Source organism: Alexandromys fortis, unplaced genomic scaffold (assembly GCF_014885135.2).
Source record: "Alexandromys fortis isolate MF-2015 unplaced genomic scaffold, M_Fortis_MF-2015_v1.1 scaffold_241, whole genome shotgun sequence".
Classification (NCBI taxonomy): Eukaryota; Metazoa; Chordata; class Mammalia; order Rodentia; family Cricetidae; genus Alexandromys; species Alexandromys fortis.
The window spans coordinates 166,751-189,966 of NW_026068152.1; the positions used below are offsets into that span (position 1 = coordinate 166,751).

Below are 23,216 nucleotides of genomic sequence, written 5' to 3' on the forward strand. Positions count from 1 at the left end.
TATTTATATGGTGGATTACATTGATAGATTTGCGTATGTTGAACCAGCCCTGCATCTCTGGGATGAAGCCTACTTGATTATAATGGATAATTTTTCTAATGTGTTCTTGAATTCGGTTTGCCAGTATTTTATTAAGAATTTTTGCGTCGATATTCATGAGTGAGATAGGCCTGTAGTTCTCTTTCTTGGTTGGGTCTTTGTGGACACAGGCTTCTTAAGAGAGTTGCATCTATGTACTTTCACAATGACAATGTATAATCCTGTCATTGGGTTTAACATTCCCCAAAGGGTATACTTTACATGGTTTAATACGGAAACAAAGCTTAAAATTCAGAGGAGTTAAAAATAAATAAAAGTTTCTTTACTTAAGTGTTGTTCTTTTGTGAACGAAGTTGTCAGGTGCTTTTGTGAAGTATGAGATAGGGAAGCCTTTATGGCAAAACTCAGGGTGATGCTCTAGGCCTGAGTAAGTACAGTTCATCGATTTAATTAACATTCTTGTTTGACTTGTCTTTAGAAAAAAACTTGCATTATCTCGGTAGGGCATTTTGGTTTTATCATCTGGGTTGAGGTCTCTTCACTTAGCATGAAAGACAAACCAGATCTCTCCCTGATCGTCCTCTTAATTTCTCCTTTTTCTCCTGCCCCTGCCCCAAAGCCTAACATTTAACAGCAGTATTGCACAGTATCTTGTGTCTCAATAAAATGGGGGAAGGCTGAGAGCATACTTAGGACTTGGAAACAAAATGTTAAGAAAAAATTTTCTTGGAAGGAGGATTTCAACAACTGAATTTAAGTTTTTTAAATCAGAACATATTAATTATATACAATGGGTTTCATTATATTTTCTTTCTCTCTCTTTTTTTTTTTTTGTTTTTTCGAGACAGGGTTTCTCTGTAGTTTTGGATCCTGTCCCGGAACTAGCTCTTGTCAACCAGGCTGGCCTCAAACTCACAGAGATCTGCCTGTCTCTGCCTCCCAAGTGCTAAGATTAAAGGCGTGTGCCACCACCACCCAGCTTCATTATATTTTCGTACATGTATATAATGTATTTCAAATATTTTTATTTTTTGGAGTTAAAGTAAGTACATTATTTCCTCCCCCAATTCCTTCCACCTCAAATTCATGGCTATATATATTTCCATATATGTGTGTATATAAGCGTATATATACACACATATATGGAAATACATTTTTTCCTAAAATAATTTATATAAATACCACCTGCTCAGTTTAATGTTAACTTTATGTGTGGTTTTAGGGCCGATCACTTGAATTTCAATCCTATTCACGTCCTATCTCGTGCCCCTCCCACTCCTGCTGATACTCATCCCTCTTCCACTTTCATGGGTTCTTTTTCCTCCCTTTTTGGTGACCTAGTAAGTTTAATTAGGGCTACTTCCAGCATTAGCAAGTTTCCAGTAGCTATAGGACTGAAGAAAACGGTGAAAATGACTCTTTCCCTCAGCAACCGTTACTAATAGCTCCTCAGAGAATGGTGGGGGCCATGTGCACCCCAGCAAAGGACAGAATGATGATGGACCCAGTCACACACAGCTCGACATTGCTGGGAGTAGCAGAGGCTGTTCTCCATTTCCGCTAACAGCTTTCATTGCATCTGGGTAATTACTGTTGCTCTATTCCTACAGGTCTGTAGTCGGGGTTTTCTTATGCGGCCCTCGGACTTTGGCAAAGAGCCTGCGCAAATGCTGTCAGCGATACTCAAGTCTTGATCCTAGGAAGGTTCAATTCTACTTCAACAAAGAAACTTTCTGAATTACAGAAAGCAGCACAGTAGCCCACTTTCCCACCTTGCAGTCAGCTACTAGATAATACTGTGCCTCACAAGGACTTCCCTCCCTCCTTTTAAAAGCTTGCATTCAACTTCACCATAATTGAGCTTTGCCAACCCAAGAGCTGCATAAGCCACAGTAACTTCAAAGCACATGAATTGGGTTTTGTAGGATAGTTGTAAATCCTGGGAAACCTGACTTAAGCTGAGCTTTGCTGGTTGACACTTGCACAATCTAACCCCCGGTGTTTTAGTTGATTCCTGAACTTGGTTCATAATCTCCCCTCCCACTTGTCTCTCACAAAAGATTTTTAAGTAGGGTGACTTTTAAAATATTTATTGAATCCAAGACAAAACAATAATCATAAATAAACAACATAAAATTACCAAGATTCCCACTCCCATATCATACTTACTAGGTACATTGTTAAACACAATCTTATCCAGTGTGACCAACAGTTTACACTTTGTTTTGTCAAGAAAAACTGAAAGTTTCATCTTTGCTTATTGAACAATTTTGCTTACTTTCCCTAGAATTTCCATCTGAAGTATATTAACCAATCAAATTTGAATTAGAATTAGAAACCTATACTGCCATTTTGTATTGTTTGAATTAAATGGGAAGGTCTGGCCTCCATCATGGAATAACTTAATTCAACAGCAGCTCTCTACTACTTTTGTTACAGGAGTTTTTGAATGTCTCGTATAAAAAAATAAAGATTTTTATAATTTTGACTATTTTCCAGGTCTTATTTACTGAGGAATCATTCACTAAATGTCTATTTTTCCTATCAACCAGGACAATAACCACACTGGCTTTGGGATGTTAGTTATGGTGAATTACAAGAAACAGAAGCCCCAGCCTCCTCAGAGGGCGAAAAACCCCACACTTCATTGTACTCAGACTGTTGAATTCACAGATTTAGCACACTGAATCTAGACCACTTATTTTCTACCAAGAGTGAACAAATTTACATTTCCTACTACTTAGGAAGCTATAGCTTGAAAGATTAGCAGGATCATTTTTAGTCACTAATCTCAACATAAGAGACAGGTCACAAACTTGGGGTAGCTAAGTGTACTAATTATAGCAGAAAACACACATCCATAGGGATGAATTGGGATGCCACTGCTCATGTCAATTTATTCACCTAAATGTTTGCTAACCATATTAAGTTTAATGAGGCCTTGGGAAAATGCACACTAGGATTTTCAGGATATGGTTTCTACTAGACAACTGCTTACCAAATAACTTCAGCCTCAGTAATCTTGATTGGAAATTGCTTGTGTAAAACCCAAGTTCCTAACTAGAAATACTTTTCTCATGGTCTCTATATATGTCTAAATATATTGGTGCTTTTAAGTCATAACAGCTGCTAAAATCATCACATTATTGACTTATTATTTATGTAGGAGACACAGAAGGTGATGTGAAAACAAGGAGCTACATGCATAATTAATATCAAAGTTGAACCTGTGGTATAAGTGGAATAGGCAGGGAGTGCTTGCTGTTTTGCACTTTTCTTGATGACATATACAACAAATTTTCATTGTAAATATATGGAGAAAATCCCTCAATTTTAATATCTTTGCGTTCTTTTATTTGGCATGTAAGCAATGTGCTTTATGTGCCTAGTAATGATTTTAATTCACCTGGCCATAATCCTAACACAGAGAGTAGGGTTCTGAGAATATAAATAAGCTCACGATTAGTTCTAGTAAACTTTACTAATTATTAAGGCAACTCTTCAAATGTCTTGAGGTTAACCTGGTGGAAAGAAACCGTGCTCCTCCTTAATGGCACTATGGGAGAACAGAAGACATGGTGGTCTGTTGGTTAGCACAGGCTAATGGCACTAATAACCTTCCAAGTAGGTAGTACTTAGGAAAAAACAGGCAACCATAACAGGGCCTTCCCGTGTTCTATACTTGGTCCTCTTAAAAGACTTGAAAATGTAAAAGTTTTACGGTTTTCTGTTTTAAGTTCTTGGAATGAGTTTAGTTAGTGGATAGGGCTGAAAGCTTTGCAATTTTCTAAAAACTGGGATAAAATATATTTTCTCACTTGATTTTCCTATTAAATTTGAACATGTGGAAAACCAGTGGCTTTGTAAACTGTAAAGTTGGCTACCTAGACAGAAGAGCTCTACAACAGTCTCTCCGGGTTGTTGACACACACTCAAACCAGTGCCAAAACAATCTTTATCTTAACTCAGAACGGCGTATGTTCAGACCTGCTACTGACCAAAAACATTTGGATAATTGAATTTTCTTAAACCAAACACATTACTGTGGTATGCTCTTTGCTTGATGGCCTTCTGACTATTTTACAGCTTTAAACACTTGCTTCTTTTCTCCCAGAAAACTCAAGAGACCCTAGAAAGTTTTCAAAGGGCAAAGTCTTTTTTTTTTCTTTCTTTTTTCGAGACAGGGCTTCTCTGTAGCTTTGGAGCCTGTCCTGGAACTAGCTCTTGTAGACCAGGCTGGTCTCACAGAGATCCGCCTGCCTCTGTCTCCCGAGTGCTGGGATTAAAGGTGTGCACCACCACCACCCTGCAAAGGGCAAAGTCTTATTACCTCGCTAAAAGCAAACACAACAAAGTTCCTGAAGACACTGCTTCCAAGAAATACTCAAGTATCACTAAGAAGAATAAATGTTTATGCTAACATAAGAATAGAGCTATGGCAATATAAGATGAAAGGACAAATGCTGCAGCAAGAGTAGAAAATATATCTAAGCTTTTGCATTTAGCTTCTTCAAAGCAAAAGGGTCTCTCTCTCTCTCTCTATATATATATATATATATATATATATCAATTTTCAGTATGCTAAGATTGTGTTCAGAGTTTATTTAACATCACAGAAAATATACAAACTAAGACAACAAAATGAACTGCTTTCGTTTGGAGAAATGGTCATGCGAGTCCTCCACCTGGCACCAATTTTATGCAGAAGTCACCATGTTTTCAACATTTCAGCAATGTTAAGGAATTACTATTTCCAGATTTGTTGCCAGGTATTTTTCAGAACCTGTAAGAAAAAATTTGGAGAAACTCATTGTAAGTGAACTTTTTTCTAAAACCCAAGAAAAAAAAAACAGCTACCCTCATAAAAAAAAAAAAAGAACAACAAAACTGGGCTGAGGGAAGGGAGGAGGTGCTGAAGATCAAACACCATTGTTTGCCTGTGTCCTGTCTCCTCATTGTCCTTTGTGGCAGGGTTTCTCAGCCTTAGCATTACATGGAATTTTTCAGCCAAAGTGCTCTCTCAAAAAGAGAAAGATGCCCTGTGCATCATTATGGGATGTTCAGGAGCATCTCTGATCTCTAAGCACTAAATGACTGTGGCATACTACTTTCAAATGTTTTGTCAACATAAAATGCCTACAGAAACTGACAAAAAAAAAGTAGAGGCAGGCAAGACTCCCCTATTTCACAACTACCTTCCTTTCTCTTTCTCATATGCATATGTGTGCACATGAGTGCAGTCATGAGCAAGAAGTTCAAACCAACCTCAAGGGTAAATCCTTAGGATGGCCATTTAACTAGGATTTGAGACTGGGTATCTCACTGGGACCTGGGGCTCACTGATTAGGTTAGGCTGGCTGGTCAGCAGGCTCCAAGGATCATCCTGTCTCCACCTCCCCCAATAAGATTACTAGAGTGTGCCACCACACCCAACTTTTCAGGTGGGTTCTAAGGTTTGAACTTGGCTGCTCATGCTTGTGCTTGGGTAGCAAGCACTTTACGAACTGAGCTACCTCTCCACTCCAAGAACTACTTATCTCTAATAGTGAGAAATAACATTGTGATGGGAGAAAGAAACCAAAACTCTTAAGTTTAGGACAAAAAGCCAATGTTTCAGCCACAACATGCATAAATAAGAGTTTGCTCACATAAAATTACAGTTGTGGCTTCACATCCACTGGTATAAATTACTTAGTTGTAAAAACTGAATACAGTTTGTAGTCTAGTTCACAGTAACATACTAAGAACAACTGCCTGGCTTTGTACTACAAAGTAAAAATGTAAGATGCAATCACCGAGGGAAACTGTGTGAAGGCTACAAGGTCCTTTGTATTATTTTCCCAACTTCTTATCAAACTATGATTGCTTCAAAGGTTAAAATAAAAACCCTGTAAATTCTTGCCCTGAGGTCAGTATTCAAGGCAAATGAGATACAATTAAGAGTACACAATGAAAGAACTTTCAGGAATACTTCTATCTCCCACACTCTTATTTTTTTTTTTTTTTTTTTTTGTTTTTCGAGACAAGGTTTCTCTGTGGCTTTGGAGCCTGTTCTGGAACTAGCTCTGTAGACCAGGCTGGTCTGAACTCACAGAGATCCGCCTGCCTCTGCCTCCCGAGTGCTGGGATTAAAGGCGTGCGCCACCATCGCCCGGCTCTCCCACACTCTAAAACCAGTAATTTTCTCAAACCACAGAGAATGCCTTTTCTGACATAATTTGTAATAGTAAATTACTATGATTGTAGTCCATATTTTTAATGAAGAAAATAGGATGTTTGGGATATATGGAAACAAAGGTAAAGTACAATATATTAAAAATCTAGTTTCCAACCATCTACAATCACTCCCAGTTTTGGTACAGTCATTTAAAGTCTCAGTAGATACGATGCATATTCGCATTTTGGAAGTTTTGAAAGCACTACAAATGCAGACTACAGTATAGTAAGACTGCTATTATCATAAATGAGTTCACTGTTATATGTAAGCCTGTGCATGAGAATTATAAGACATGTGAGGTTAAAATGTAAAAATTCCAAAGACATTCCAACAGGTATTAGGACAATATGAAAGTAAAACTGCTTTCAGAGAATGGAATTGTTTATGAAATACAAAGATGGGAGTTTTGAAAACAAAACAATATTTATATAGCAAGTTTGGTCATATGGTTATTTATGAGGAAAATGCACTTAAGATTCTTCTTACATGATGGATGAACAAGAAAGATAATGGTACTATACACTCTTCTTTAAAATGTAAAGAAACTGGTGCTGACAGGGACATCTACTACTTTAGATGGCTTGTATTAGTCAACCATCAAAATATTCATTACAAGGGCTGGGACATAGCTCGGCTGGCATAGTGCATGCCTTGAATACATGAATCCCAAGTTTGATCTCCAGTATCTCAAAAGCAGGGTGCCGTACTGCATGCTTGTCATCTTAGCACAATGGAAAGTGGTAGCAGGAAGACCGGAAGTTCAAAGTCATCATCAGCTACATAAGGAGTTCAAGGCTAGACTGGGCTATATGAGACCTGGACACACATGGACACAGAGACACACATTCCAAAACAAACATTAGAGTAACATTTTATTGAAATACTTTGTATTTCCTCCATTTTGAAGGAATGGTTCGGAATAAAATCCTATATTAATTTCATCATCAGCAAAGGCTGAAAATAATTAAACAACTAAACAAATGTTCTGCAGCCTTACCCTATACCCAAAGGTGCTGACTACTGAAGGGTCAAGACGACCTAGTGAAGATCAGGGCCTCAGAGAACATTACATTGTTAAAGGTTAAAGTTACGCACTTCAAATACAGAAGGACCTAGTTCTGCCCAGGTACCATTCAGTCAGCTCACCTTTTAAGGTGCCCCAGTGGATTTCTGTATCTGTTCCTTTAAGATTAGGATACTCTGCCTCTGCTCAGGAGGCAGCATGGCAATCTGGTCTGCAGTGAGTTGAAGGACCTGCATAATCAAAGCAGCCTGTGCAGAGGAGAGCAAGATTGTGAGTTTCAATGATGTGTCAGAAAACCAAAAAAAAAAAAAAAAAAAAAAACCAGAAAAAAAAAAAAAAAAAAAAACCCAAAATACCCCACCAGCTTCTGTCTAAAAAAACTGTCATAGGCTATGAAGCAAAATGGGAAAAGGGAAGATATTCCCCCCCTCCCCCACTGCAAGCCAAAATAAAGAAAATGGTGAGAAAAGACACAGTGAAGCACAAGATTAAATGAAAATACCTAAGATTAGATGGTGTGAAGAGATGCTCCAGGAACTCAAAGTTCCTGCATACTAAGATGGTATCTGTGAGTACTGTTTTGAGTTTCCCCTTTCACAAGTTTAATCCTTCCTATCAGACACAAGCTCCCAACAATAGCCAAGTATAACAACAGAAAAATATACTTGTGGTGAATCTGCTATTTTGTTTAAGTATCGGTAGAAAGGGGAGGCATAAAGGAGCTTGGACTTTTAGGTCAGTTTGGCTTGCACATAAAAACAATTGACATTTATAAATTAGTCTGAAACGTAAAATAAGTTGTCAATTATATTCACTTAAAAACTTAAGGTTCAGGTCCCCAAAATGCTCAGTCAAGATCATTAGAGTCCTAAGTTAGAGTAAACATCACTTCCAAAGGGACTTTGAAGACCCAGGATCTTCATGGTAACTGTGAAAAGATCAAAAATACTAGATTTGTGCACCGGGAGGCAGTAAGACAGTGTTGCTTACCTTCTCATGATCCTGGGGTGTGACTTGGCTCTGTCCAGGACTAAAGCCACCAGGTTGGTTTCCACCTTGCATGCTTGCTGCTTGAATGCCTGCTCCCTGCATGACTGGGACCTATAGGTAGAAAGAAAGAAGACAGCATACAGAATTCCTGATGTCCATGGAACCTCAATACAGTACCAATCTTGACACAGGTAAGAGTGTAAAGAGAATTAATGATCTAAAGATCAGCTTATACTGTTAGCAAAATCAGAAGTTAGTGTTTAATCAAAGACCTACTAGCATACACATTCTTGCATATTACAGGTCCATCATCATAACAAATAATACACACTGCAGGAAGGGGACATTAAATGAGCAAAATTTAGCCAAATAAGCATAGGGAAAACTATGAGCACTTGAGAAATTAATGCTCAGAGTAAACACAAGTGAAGCCAGCAGACTTTACATAACTGTATTCTGGGAAGTGATGTTCACAAGACTACTGCCTACCTCTATTTCAAGTAAACACTAGTAGTTATTTTCAAAGGGCTCTATTCAATAAAACAGATGGAGACAGAAAGGAGATAGGAAGGTCTCTGGGGAAAAAAGAATATTAGCCCAATACTTGCCTTTTAGAGATTTCTTAAAAGCAAAAACTATGAATATCCCTTTTAATGCTCAGATAACTAATGGTAGTGTGAATTTTTTTAAGCCTCTTCTTCCTTTATTTTTTTTTTTCAAGCAGTGTTTTTCTGTAGCTTTGGAGCCTGTCCTGGAACTCCCTCTGGAGACTAGACTGGCCTCAAACTCACAGAGATCCACCTGTGTCTGCCTCCTGAGTGCTGAGATTAAAGGCGTGTGCCAACATTGCCTGGCTCACTTATTTTTATTTTATGTGTATGAGTTTTTTGCCTGCATGTATATCTGTGTACTACATGTATGCCTAGTCCCCATGGAGGCCAGAAGAGGGTGCTGGATCCTCTGGAACTGGAATCACAGAAGGTTATGATCCATCTATATGGGTGCTAAGAACCAAACCAGGTCCCATACAATACCAAGTGCTTTTAACCACTGAGCTATCTCTCCAGCCCTTGTTTTTCGTAGAGCTTTCTATATAAAGTAATTTGCAATTGTGTCCTGCTTAATACAAACCAAAAAAATTATTACTCAAGTTATAACAAAACACAGTTAATAGCATACTTATTGGCATTTGGAATGGTTAGTGAGCCCAATCCTTTGGAAGACAACCAAAACCCAAGGAAAATACCTCTATGCACCTACTATAACTAATTAGATGTGCTTTACATGTGTATGATGCTCACACTCAGGCTCTTAAGCAGAGTTTAGGTTCTTTTTTCTGGTTATTTTCAAGACAAGGTTTCTCTATATATGTCTGGCTGTCCTGGAACTAGCTTTTATAGACCAGGCTGGCCTCAAACTCAGAGGTCCGCCTGCCTCTGCCTCCCGAATGCTGGGATTAAAGGCGTGTGTGACCACTGCTCGACTATTAGATATTTTTATTGCATATAAATTTTTAACAAATTTGTTACCTGCTTTCTCAGATTATAACCAGGGAAGTATAGAAGAAATATACAGAAACATGTGTCAGGAATAGATGTAACAATGTGAAGAACCAGGTGATAGTCCATCAGTAAAAGGGGCAGATACACTACAGGATAAAAAAACTATGTTATAAATAATAACAGATCTATTTCCATGTTGATTTTTAATAATCAAAAATGATTTAAGTATTTTTGCAATTTACTTAAGAAAATAGGAAGCATAAAATACATTCAGAGAGTTGTGCTGGTGAAGGGTTGCTATGGTGGACAATGAGGGCTGCTGAGAAGCCAAGGACAATGGCACTGGGTTTTGATCCTCCTGCATGTACTGGCTTTGTGGGAGCCTAGCCTGGTTGGATGCTCACCTTCCTAGACCTGGATGGAGGGGGGAGGACTTTGGACTTCCCACAGGGCAGGGAACCCTGACTGCCCTTCAGACTGGAGAGGGAGAGGGAGAGGAGTGGGGAGTGGGGAGGGGGGGGAAAGAGAGGTGGGGAGGAGGCGGAAATTTTTAATAATAATAAAAACATCAAGGACAACACAATAAAATTTACATTAAAAGTAAATTTAAAAAGAGGAAAAAATACATTCACAGTCCATCCTTTTTCACTAAAACAGCTCAAACAACTTTTAGAATAGTTCTTCATCTGGTATGGTGGTTTGAATAAGAATGGTCCTCACGGGCTCATATATTTGAATGCTTACTCACCATGGAATGGCACTATTTGAAAGGATTAAGATGTGTGGCATTGTTGGAGGAAGTGTATCACTGCAGGTAGGGAGCTTTGAGGTTTCAAAAGTTCATGTTAAACTCAGTATCTCCCTCTGCCTTTGGATCAGGATGTAGCTCTCATCTACTTCTCCAGCACCATGCATTGCATGTATACTGCCATGCTTCCCACCATGAAAATAATGGGGCTAAACTTCCCAAACTGTAAGCCAGCTAAGACCTGTTGTGGTCATGTTGGGTAGTGATAGCTCACTTCTTTAATTCCAGCACTCTGGAGGCAGAGGCAGGCAAATCTCTGTGAGTTCGAGGTCAGCCTGGTCTACAGAGCAAGTTCCAGGGCAGGCTCAAAAGAAAAAATAAGGGGAGGTTGTTGTGGTCATTGTGTCTCTTCACAGTAATATAAAAGTGACTATGACATAACTTGGTACCAGGGACTGGGGTACTGCTGTAGCAGGCTGATGTGGGAGTGTCATATATCAATCTGTTGATTTCATTGGTTAAGCAATAAAGAAATTCCTTGGCCTTGATATGTTAAAACATAGGTGGGAGGAGTAAACAGAATAGGATGCTGGGAGGAAGAGGAAGTGAGCTCAGACTCTGCTCTGCTCCCAGAGAGACCCGACAGCTCTGCTCTCTGGAGCAGAGACGCCATGCTCAGCTCTCCAGGGTAGACGCGATAGCCCTGCGCTCTGAGGCAGATGCGATGAAGCTCAGACCCAGGATGGATGTAGGCTAGAATCTTCCTGGTAAGCGCACCTTGGGGTGCTTACACACATTATTAGAAATGGGCTAAATTAATATGTGAGAATTAGCCTAGAAGAGGCTAGATAGAAATGGGCCAAGCAGTCTTTAAATGAATAGTTTGTGTGCTGTTATTTCGGGCACAAGCTAGCAGGTGGCTGGGGTGCTGGGGACGCAGCCCCGCCGCTCTTATTTCAACAGCAGGCTGTTTGTTGGTGGAATATGGAAGCCTCTGAACTAGAAAAGGGGTTGGGGGCCGGAGAGATGGCTTAGTGGTTAAGAGCACTGGCTGTCCTTCCAGAGGTCTTGAGTTCAATTCCCAGCAACCATCTATAATGAGATCTGGCAACTTCTCTGGCTTGCAGGCATACATGCAGACAGAACACTATTCATAATAAAAATAAACATAATAAAATATTCATCTATTTATTTTTATTATGACCACTGCATTCGTAATAAAAATAAGTAAATCTTTAAAAAAATGAAAAGGGGGGGGCAGGCGGTGGTGGCGCACACCTTTAATTCCAGCACTTGAGAGGCAGAGGCAGGCAGATCTCTGAGTATGAGGCCAGCCTGGTCTACAAGAGCTAGTTCCAGGACAGGTTCCAAAAGCTACAGAGAAACCCTGTCTCGAAACCCCCCCCCCAAAAAAAACCCCACTCCTCTCCCCAAAAAAGGAAGGAAAAAGAAAAGAAAAGAAAGGAAGGGAGGGAGGAAGGGAAGGAGGGAAGAAAAGAGGTTGAATGGTTTAAGTAGGGCTCAATGGGCTATCTTAGCAGAACAGTGACAATAGTGCTAAGGGTGATTTGAACCCAGCTCAAAAAGTTTCAGATGGGAAGGATATTAGTAAGTGGCCTAGGGACCATTGCAGCATTTTGGCAAAGAATGTAGCTGTTTTTGCCTGAGTGTTAAAAATATGCATGAGGCTAAATTGAACAGTTTTAGATTAATGGCACTAGCAGAGATTTCAAGACTGCCAAATATTGACTATGTCTTGTGGCCCCTCTTATTCAGATATATAAAGAAAAGAAACAAGCTGAGCAAGGAAAAATATGAAATGTACAGTTTGAGGAGAAAAGAAGGACCAGGAAGTGCAACAGAACAAAAGTTCAGTGCTCAAGGAGATAAAAGTTTAAGAAAAGCCTGATGCTAAATGGAATAAAAGGAGTGGTGACCTCAGAGCAAGACCCCACCCATCTAAGCTTCAATTAGTGAAAAAGAAGAAAATCTTAAGCAGTAAAGGAAGCCATCAACATCAAAGGCTGATGCAAATGTCTATTATGAACAAGGACGCCTAATTCAAGCCACCCCATCAAGCAGTACAACTTGGCACCTAGCCCAAAAGGAGTTCTGGCTTTAGAGTCAATGATACAAAAATGGGGTTGTGGAATATCCCTCTGAGGCTAAGTAAAGCTGCTGAGGCCAGGCATGTGTTAAGGTGTCCTTGTATGGTGACATAGAGAGGCCATTGTGTGAAACTGTGAAAGTAAAGCCTAGATTTCACTGGAGACTCCTAAGATGTTAGAGATGCCAGAGTCATGGGATATCTGCCAAAAAAAAAAAAAAAGTTGCAGATTGGGTATGGATCCAGCCCAAGAGAGAAATGTGCTGCAGTTAACAAAGTGGAAAGGAGTTGGAGATCTGAAGAGCATTTTGACATCAGACATGAAGATCCAGAGTTTGGAGTTTGCCCAGCTGATTTTCAGTCTTGCTTTGGTCCAGTATTTTCTTACTATGCTTCCTTTCCTCCCTTTTGAAATGGTAATGTGTCAGTGTATGTTGGAACTGTGTGATTGACCTTTTATTTTTATTTTATGAGTTTATAGTTAAGAGATTGTCATGAGTCTCAGATGAGACTTTGAACTTTTGGACAGTATTGAGACTGTGATGGAATATGGTGACTTTTGAAGTTGGAGCCAGGTGGTGGTAGAATGCATTTTTGTGTTATGATATAGCTATAAGTCAATCAGAGCCAGGGAGTCAAATGTGGTGGTATGAGTAAAAATGGCCCCACAGACTCACATGGTTGAATGCTTATTTACCAGGGAGTTGCACTATTTCAAAGGTTTAGGAAGCAGGTTACTGGGAGATAGGCTTTGAGGTTTCAAACACCCATGCCAAGCCCAGTATCTCCCTTTCTGCTTATAGATCAGGATGTAGCTCTCATCTATTTCTCCAGCACCATGCATGCCTTGCCTGCTGTTGATGTAGGTGGGTCTTCTATCTGTTGCTTTCATTGGTTAATTAATAAAGAAAACTGTTTGGCCTGATAGGTCAGAACATAGGTAGGCGGGGAAGACAGAACAGAATGCTGGGAGGAAGAAGGCAGTGAGGCACATATGATGAAGCTCTGGCCCAAGATGGACGTAGGTTAGAATCTTCATGGTAAGACACCACCTTGTGGTGCTACACACAATAGAAATGGGTTAATCAAGATATGAGAGTTAGCCAGTAAGAGGCTAGATATAATGGGCCAGGCAGTGTTTAAATGAATACAGTTTGTGTGTTGTTATTTCGGGTGTAAAGCTAGCCATGTGGGAGCTGGGTGGGGCAAAAAGCAGGCCTGCCCGCAGCTCTTTCTACATGCTGTCATGCTTCCCACCATGATAATGGAACTAAAACTCTGAAACTGTAAGCAAGCCAATTAAATGCTATCTCTTGTAAGAGTTGCCATTGTCCCCTGTCCCTTTCTGAATGGAGATGGAGGAGTGCATAGGGAGGGGAGATGGGAAAGGGGGACAGGACAAAAGGAGGAAGGGGAAACTGGTTGGGATGTAAAATAAATGAAAAAAATGTTATTTAAATAAAAAAAGAGTTGCCATTTTCATTGTGTTTCTTCACAGCAACAGTAACTAAGACATCTGAAATACTCTCATGCATCAGCTCTTTTCTCAGACACTGGGGACATGAAGCAATGGCACATAAAGGATGCTATCTATATTAATACTTAGTTCAGGGACTTGCATAAACCTTAATAATTATGGATATGAACAACCTCTGGGTACAGTCACTTAGGAATTTATTAATACTGATTTATACCAATCTGAGACACTGTAGTATGAAATAACTACCCCAAATGGCCAGTTGAAGTTTCTAGGAATATCTGTACTAGGTAGATAAATACTAGTACGACTGGTCAAATACCTTGGTTGGCCTAAGACAATCCCAGTTTATGTTTTTTCCCCTCAGGGTAAATTATTAACACTTTCATTCTTGAATGTTTTCTTCTTTGTATGACAAATTATATAACCACCCTATAACAACAAGCCTTTTAGCTACACACTTCTAACTGTGTGGACTGGAGTTAAATTTAAAATCTAATTTAAAGGGATATGAAGGCCATATTAAGTTAAAAAAAAAAAAACAAAGATCACAAAAAGGATAACAGTAGAAAGCTACACTAAAAATATCAGATGAGCAAAATATGGTGGTGCATGCCTTCAACTCCAGCACTCCTGAGACAGGGGCAGGCAAATCTCAGTGAGTTCAAGGCCAGCCCAGTATATATAGGGAGTTTCAGGTCAGCCAGGGCTACATGAAAAGACTTTGTCTCAAAAAAAAAATCTAATAAAGGCAATTGTCTATCACAAGTGAAAGATACAGAAGAGGAAGTTGAGGTTCCTAACATAACACTTTTATAGATGGCTGGGATGTATTATTTATATAATTATTGACTATATTGCTAAAAATGTAAAAAATGTATCAATTTTAAGTTCTTATTTTCTCTACCTTGGATCTAACTGACTTTACAGACTTTTAATAAAAACTATATTGGGCTGGGGGTATAGCTCAGGGGTAAATTATTTAGCATTTGTAAGGTTCTAGGTTGAGTCTTAGCATCACAAAATCAAATAAAAAACTCTAGCATTAGAAAGTAATGAATTCAAACACTAACAGAAGAAGGAGCAAGACATCAGCCATCATTTTCAATGTCTTTCTCCACAGAATGGTCAGTAGAATTACATAAGCACAGTGTATAGTAACTTGGTACCTCTTTCCTGAGCTAGTATGTCAAGACTTTGATGTTCATACTACTATATCCCTAGTACTATGATTGTATTCAGTAGATGCTCAATAAGTATTGAAAAGATGTATAAAAAGGTGTTATGAGGCTATTGACCATAGAGCATGCAACAAAAATCAAAGCCCACAAACACATTTTTAAAAGCAAAACCTGAAATACAAAAGAAAATAAATTTTTATTCTATATATACCAAAAAAAAGCCACATTTTTATCTCAAATTAGGGAGGATCAGGCAAACACCCACACACAGAGACACATATATAGATGGCAAGTAAGACAGAGAAGCAGAATAGACCAGCAAGCTGTATTTCTTGCTCCGTTATTTTTTAAGTTAGGTGAATTTGGCCAAGTCACCAGACTTAGGTAGGCGGAGAAAATTAAACAATGCTGGGAGGAAGAAAGCAGAGTCAGAGAGATGCCAAGGATCCTCTGCCTGAGATGGACACCCGTTAGAATCTTGCCGGTAAGCCACTGATACGTGGCGATATACAGATGAATAGATATGGGTTAAATCAAGATGTGAGAGTTAGCCAATAAGAGGCTAGAACTAATGAACCAAGCAGTGATTTAATTAATACAATTTCTGTGTCGTTATTTTGGGACTAAGCAAGCTGGGTGGTTGGGACGAACAAGCAGCCTGCTCATTCTGCAACTTCTGGCCTTCACCTTCCAAACCTATAAAATCAGAGAACTAGACACCAGACATGTTGCATTCTAGTTTTGATATTTTCCTCTCTTCTTTCTCTCCCAATCCCCAAATACACTGGAAGACACAGAAGCACATGAAAATGGGAAGAAAGAAATGAAAAACGAAGGCACCAACATATAGAAACTTGAGAAGATACACACATTCCATCTTCCCACAATCAACTGGAAATGATAAAAATGAGGTGACTTCTAAAGCATCCCATACATACAGCTGAAGTGAGCCAAGTGAAGGAGACAGAAAAGCGACAGACTGCAGTTCCAGAATTATATGCAGATGACCTTTCCTATACCACTGTTTATTTAGATGCTTTGATGACAATAGATTCACACAGGTCTCTGCCACCCCGAGATAATCTAAATGAATGCAACTCCTCAAATGCTCTAGTTCAGGTTGTACATGGTAATCATTTGGGGGAGGTTTTTCAAATGGCCTAAGATCTGCACAAGTATTTGGTGGGGGGACTTTGTACATATTGATGGTTTATATACTTAGTGCAGAGTACTCCCTGCCCTGTACATTTTCATTTTTAGAGGTTTTTCTGAATGAAATAGCCACTAAAATTGTGAAACAAGGTTGTTCTTTTGGGTTAAGTATTAGAGGCTAGTCACCCTTCTCCTAAGGGATATGAGAAAGGAAAAGGAGAGCCTATTCTCTCCTTTCTAACAAGCAAATTCATTCAAGTCAGAAGACAACAAAAATCAGGCTCAGTAACAAATCCCCAAATACATTAAGATTTTATGTAGATGCTACAAGTATTACCTGTCTTGATCCCTGGGGAACGACAGCCCCCATGTTCATTGGATTGGGACCTTGGATTCCACTAGGTATAGGTCCTCTAGGTCCAGGTACCGGGCCTCTGGTATCCATGCCTCTGGCCTCCATGGCACGGGCTTCCATGGCACGGGCCTCCATGGCACGGGCTTCCATGGCACGGGCTTCCATGGCACGGGCCTCCATGGCACGGGCCTCCAGTCCTCTGGCATCCAGTCCTCTGGCCTCCATGGCTCTGGCCTCCAACCCTCGTGCATCTAATCCTCGGGGATCTCTTCCACCTAGAAAGTTGTAAGAAAACCAGTTAGTATAGCTACTAACTTCTAGTCACATCTCTCCTTGTCTGTGACACTGTCTCCTTTCTAGTTTATCAGATTTGTAGGTAAATCGTAAAAACTCTTTCCCAAAACTTCTGTCCCATATTAGAGCTGAAGAGAGTCAAATTCTTCACCAACCACGGCTATTAGTTGGAGTTGTGATAGTTTCCCCTTACCTCTAGCATCCATGGGTGGACCCCTCTGATCTATCATGGGTCCTCTTGGCTCTGCCATTAAAGGTCTGGGCTCAGCTAATGGACCTCCCCTCATGTCATGTGGCGGTGGTCCACGGCCTTCATGGCCAGGAACATGGTGCATGGGTGGGCCCTGATGAGGTGGTGGTGGGGGTCCCAAGTAAGCTCTAGAGATGGAGAGAAGTGACATATTTTAAAGCAGAATGTACCAACATTGAAATGTCAATCAGATCAGTATGCAAACATCCAACAGAAAACTAATACAAATATCAGTAAATAAATGGTAACGAAGTAACATCACACAGATAAAAGAAATCTATAGAATGTAAATCTATGCATTCTGGAATTTCTTATTTGATCAGGGCATTCAAAATTAGTAAAGAATTAATAGACACTTACTATAAGTACAATGAATATGCAGTAGACTGCTTAGCAATGCAGATTCTGGATTCAGAATAAATGGCTGAAATCTAGGTCTTACCATTTATTAGCTATGTGATCTGGGTCAGTACCTTAACCACTATATGCCCTGGTTTCTTTACCTGTAAAATAGGACTAAGAATAGTCATTTCTAAGGTTATATGGATTTGTCTCTCTATCTTTGTGGGGCTGAGGATTGAACCTAGGGCATTGGAAATGTTAGGCAAGTGCTCTTACCCTGGGAGTTACACCCCCGGCCTAAGGTAGATATAATGAGGTGATTTAAGTACTTAGAGAAAAGCTAGAGGTGTGATCCCCACCAACATCAACAACTATTGTCATTAATAGTACCATTACCTCACGTTTTCCTTGTTTAGGTATTATTACTATAATTTTCAATTTCTGAAAATACAACAGTCATTGTTGGCTCAAAGTTATCTTCTTTTTCTTTTTTTAAGAGGGTTTTTTGTAGCTTTGGAGCCTGTCCTGGAACTCGTTCTTGTAGACCAAGCTGTCCTCAAACTCACAGAGATCTGCCTGTCTCTGCCTCCCGAGTGCTGCAATTAAAGGCATGCACTACCATCACCCAGCTTCAAAGTTACCTTCTTAGCTATACGATTATGTTTTCGGAAAAGTGCTTACTTTTAGACAGTGGTTACAAATCTTATTTATCTTTTGAAGTAAGCAAACAGGTCCGACCATTTGCTTTCAATGTAAGGAAACTTTTCAACTTCTCAAGGTGTTTCCTTCTACATGAGTACTTACCTAGGCTCTACCTCTCCAGTTACAGACATTAAAGTGCCGCCCCGTGGGTCATTGGGGGCATCTCCTAACAGACCACGAGGAGTTGGGACATTGGCAGGCAAGGCTCCCCGCTGCATAGCTGCTCTGGGGTCTTGCATTGGCACTGGCAGGGAAACAAACATGGAGTTACTGCTGTGAAAGACACATTAGGAGACAAGAAATGACTCTATACCGCTGACAACGTAATTCAGACACCTTAGAGTGGGTGAAACCTCACCACAGCAGAATCCTCTTGCAGCTCAAGGACAGAAGCAGTGCCATTTTAGAGGTATGGATGGAATTATATAAAGAACAAACTGGGAAGCCACCTGTCAAGGACTAGCACTGTAACCTGAATAAACTTATGATCCTGGTTTTTCTTCTAATCAATCTTAAGTTAAGAACCAGAGTCACAAAAGAAAGGTAGGTTCTTGGCATAGGAACCCTGCCATGGCTCTGCAGGAACCTGCTGTCTCCCTACAGACTACTATTCCAGCCAAGCCTCCTGACGCCAGTAGGGAGGGAGGAGATCTCTGGACAGATGCCCATATCATCCATGTTCTCTGCCCTGTGTGAAGAGCTCAATCTTAGGCTTGTGGCCCCAAGAGAAAAAAAAAGCCACAAAACTAACAAAAAAGAAAAAATACCCCAAAACACTACCCTTTTGGGGTTCTGAATGTGAGGATGACTGCCAAGCAGCTCCTTTCCTTTCAACATCCCACCCTGAACACCACAAGCAAAAGGAAACCCGCAGATACAATGGATACCTTGAACTCGCTCAATTGATGCAGGCCCGGCGGGTCCCACGGGCGAGTGCTGTAGGGTTCCTAGGTGAGCAGTAAGTTCAAAAGGAGAAATAGCAGACACTTAAAATAGCTTGCACACACACAGGAACATACACATATGGAGACTGGAGACTTACACGTCAGTAAAAGCCGAGAGTTCGTTAGTTTGCCCCGGCCTACAAAACTTCCTAAATACAGGAGGCCTTTCTCTTATCCAACAGTTCCACTTTGACAGGCATCTTTCTTAAGGGAAACATGTGTACTGGTTTACTTGGGCAAGAATAACTAGCAATTTTGGACTCCCTTTCTGTTACTACAGAATTTTCCTTTATGTCTTCTTGTGCATTAAAAAAAGAAATAGAGAAAAATGTATTTTCAGAAATAAAACATGAAATAAATTCCAATGGAATGGGACATGAGATTTATCAGAGACAGGCCATTAATGGACCCACACTAATGGCAACACTAATTTTGTCTCATTTAAAAGTTAGAAGCTCCACCGGGAGCAGAAGCCAGAAGCAAATCCAGTCCTGGGACACTGGCGGATCAGGACTGAGCCTGTAATCTGACCCAAACTCAGCAATCTCCACTGGAACAGGTACAGGGGACTAAGCGCTGAGCTAGGAAGCTAGAGCCAGAGACTGCTGAGGGTCCGGACGTGAATCTGGGACCTTCAAGGGAGTAGACCTAAGCCAGGACCCCGGTGGGTCTGGGCATGAGTCTAGTACTTCCCAGGAACTAGGCCTGAGCCATGACCTCTGCCAGTCTGGACGAAAGTGAACCTGGGACCTCCAAGGGAACAGGCAGGAACCAGAGATCTTGGTGGGGACAGGCATGAGTCTGGGTACTCAGAGAGAGTAGGGCTGAGCCAGGACCTCTGTGGACATCCAAGGGAATAGGAACCTGGGTCCTAGCATGAGTCTGGGACCTCTGAAGGAGTAAGCAGGTCCTCTGCAGGTCCAGGTGCACCTGAGGCAGTAGACAGGAGCCAGAAACCTTTCCACATCCAGCTCCAACCCAGGGACTCCTGCAGCAGGAAATTCAAACCATGATTTACAGATACAGGTCAAAGCAGGTAACCTAGGCCATCTTTGCTCTGAGGCAAGGAACTCCACCTTGGGCAACAAATTCCACAGGAGTGGCTCTGAATGAGCTACCTAGGACAGAGAGGACCTGAGGAGACAAGCTCCACTGGGAGCAGAAGCCAGGAGCAAATCCAGTCCTGGAAGCCAACCCAGTCCTGGGACACTGGCAGACCAGGATTGAGCCAGCGAAATGACCCAGAATCAGTGATCTCCACCAGAACTGGAGTGGGATTGAACCAGCTACCTAGGACAGAGAGCTAACAAGCTCCACCAGGAGCAGAAGCCAGGAGCAAATCTGGGACACTGGCGGATCAGGACTGAGCCAGCGAAATGACCCCGAGTCAGTGATCTCTACCAGAACTGGAGTGGGATTGAACCAGCTACCTAGGACAGAGAGCTAACAAGCTCCACCAGGAGCAGAAGCCAGGAGCAAATCCAGTCCTGAGACACTGGCGGATGAGGACTGAGCCAGCGAAATGACCCCGAGTCAGTGATCTCCACCGGAACAGATACAGGGGAATAACCGCTGAGCAAGTGATCCAGAGCCAGAGACCGCTGAGGATCCGGATGTGAATCTGGGACCTTCAAGGGAGTAGGCCTAAGCCAGGGCCATGATGGGTCTGGATGTGAGTGAACCTGGGATCTCTAAGGGAATAGGCAGGAATCAGAGATCTTGGCTGGGCCAGGTGTGAGTCTGGGCCCAGAGAGAGAGTAGGCCTGTGCCAAGACTTCTGTGGGTCAGGGCATTGGTCTGGTACATCAAAGGGAATAGGCAGGAACCTGGAACCTCTGCGAGTCTGAGTGTGAGTCTGGAACCTCTGAAGTTACGAGTAAGCAGGTCCTCTGTGGGTCCGGGTGTACCCGAGCCTGGGACATCCGAGGCAGTAGACAGGAGCCAGAAACCTTTCCACATCCAGCTCCAACCCAGGGACTTCTGTAGAAGTGAATCCAGGCCAGCACTTACAGATTCTGGTCAAAGCTGATAACCTAGGCCACATTTGCTCTGAGGCAAGGAACTCCACCTTGGGCAACAAATTCCACAGGAGTGGCTCTGAATGAGCTACCTAGGACAGAACAAGCTTCACCAGGAGCAGAAGCCAGGAGCAAATTCAGTCCTGGGAGCCAACCCAGTCCCAGGACACTGGCAGACCAGGACTGAGCCAGCAACCAGATCCAGAATCAGCTATCTCCACCAGAACAGGTACAGGGGAGTAACAGCTGAGTGAGTGAGCCAGAGCCAGAGACCACGTAGGGTCCCGATGTGAATCTGCAACCTTCAAGGGAGTAGACCTAATCCAGGACCCTGGTGGATCTGGGCGTGAGTCTAGGACCTCCTAGGAACTAGGCCTGAGCCATGACCTCTGCTAGTCTGGGCGTGAGTGAACCTGGGACCTCCGATGGAATATGCAGAGATCTCGGTGGGGCCAGGCGTGAGTCTGGGTACTCGGAGGGAGTAGGCCTGAGCCAGGACCTCTGTGGGTCCTAGCGTCGTAAGTCTGGGACCTCTGAGGGAGTAAGCAGGTCCTCTGTGATTCCAGACGTACCCAAGCCTGGGACCTCCAAGGCAGTAGATTGGAGCCAGAAACCTTTCCACGTTCAACTGCAACCCAGGGACTTCTGCAGGAGGGGTTCCAGACCAGAATTTACAGAAACAGGGCAAAGCCAGCAACCTAGGTCAAAGTAGGCCTGATACAGCAAACTCTAAGGGAGCAGAACAAAGCACGGGAGCGCTATCTCCAAGAGTAGAGTAACCAGCAGGGTAACTAGAACTGTGACACTGACTATACCACAAGGAACAACCACCTGAGCTTTGGATTCACTGGAACCTAGATTATACAACAGAATCTCAGACAGCCCCAACCACACCTATTAGCAAAAAGATGAGTAGAAAAGGTAAGAACATAAGTGACATAGCAAAGAGAAACACAACACCAGTAAAACCTAAAGACCTACAACAGCAATACCCGAACAACCAAATATGAAGAAGAAAATGACCTAAAAAATAACTTCAAGAAAATGTTTGAAACTCTAAAAGAGGAAATGAGAAATTCCCTTAAAGAAATGGAGGAAAAGATAAACAAAAATTGGAAGATGTCAGCAAATTACTTAAAGAAAACCAAGAAAAAGAAATCAAACATATGAAAGAAACTATTCAGGACTTGAAAACTGAAATAGAGGCAATAAAGAAAACACAAACTGAGGGAATTATAGAAACAGAAATGAGAAAACAATCAGGAACCACAAATGCAAGCATGAACAGAATACAAGAAATGGAAGAGAATCTCAAGCGCTGAAGATACAATAGAGGAAATAGACTCATCAGTTAAAGAAAACATTAAATCTAACAAGAGCTTAACCCAAAATATCCAGGAACTATGGGACACCATGAAAAGGCCAAATCTAATAGGTATAGAAGAAGTTCAACTCAAAGGCACAGAAAATAAATTTAATAAAATCCTAGAAGAAAACTTTTCCAACCTAAGGAGAGATATATCTATGAAAATACAAGAAGCTTACAGAACACGAAATAGACTGGATCCAAATAAAAAGTCCTCTTGCCACATAATAATCAAAACACTAAGCATACAGAGTAAAAAAAGAATATTAAAAGCTGCAAAGAAAAAAGGACAAGTAACATATTAAGGTAAACATATCAGAATTACACCGGACTTCTCATTGGAAACAATGAAATCCAGAAAGTTGTGGTCAAGCATTATGCAGATGTTAAGACACCATGGGTGCCAGCCCAGACTACTATACCCAGCAAAACTGTCAATCACCATAGAAGGTCAAAACAACATATTCCATGACAAATTTAGATTTCACCAATACCTAGCCACAAACCC

The 23,216-nt window shown here is 41.2% G+C and overlaps 2 protein-coding genes across 7 annotated transcripts in view; one reads left to right on the forward strand and one right to left on the reverse strand.

Moving 5' to 3' along the window:
* Positions 1-2,527, forward strand: part of Nox1 (NADPH oxidase 1) — a 151,634-nt gene extending 149,107 nt beyond the window's left edge. For all 4 annotated transcript variants that reach the window (XM_050127266.1, XM_050127269.1, XM_050127268.1 and 1 more), the window contains one exon: positions 1,650-2,527. In XM_050127266.1, coding sequence (XP_049983223.1) covers positions 1,650-1,776 — 127 coding nt within the window. In that variant the 3' untranslated portion in view covers positions 1,777-2,527. The remainder of the gene's footprint in view (positions 1-1,649) is intronic.
* The window catches only part of Cstf2 (cleavage stimulation factor subunit 2), a 39,004-nt gene continuing 17,901 nt past the window's right edge, over positions 2,114-23,216 (reverse strand). For 2 of the 3 annotated variants that reach the window (XM_050127270.1, XM_050127271.1), the window contains 6 exons: positions 18,483-18,624; positions 17,280-17,464; positions 16,775-17,067; positions 8,271-8,381; positions 7,403-7,528; positions 2,114-4,822 (listed from right to left, as the gene is read on the reverse strand). In XM_050127270.1, the coding sequence (XP_049983227.1) occupies positions 7,406-7,528; positions 8,271-8,381; positions 16,775-17,067; positions 17,280-17,464; positions 18,483-18,624 (854 nt within the window). In that variant the 3' untranslated portion in view covers positions 2,114-4,822; positions 7,403-7,405. Of the gene's footprint in view, positions 4,823-7,402; positions 7,529-8,270; positions 8,382-16,774; positions 17,068-17,279; positions 17,465-18,482; positions 18,625-18,966; positions 19,069-19,267; positions 19,328-23,216 lie in introns of all 3 variants that reach the window. The other variant, XM_050127272.1, reaches the window with a different exon arrangement.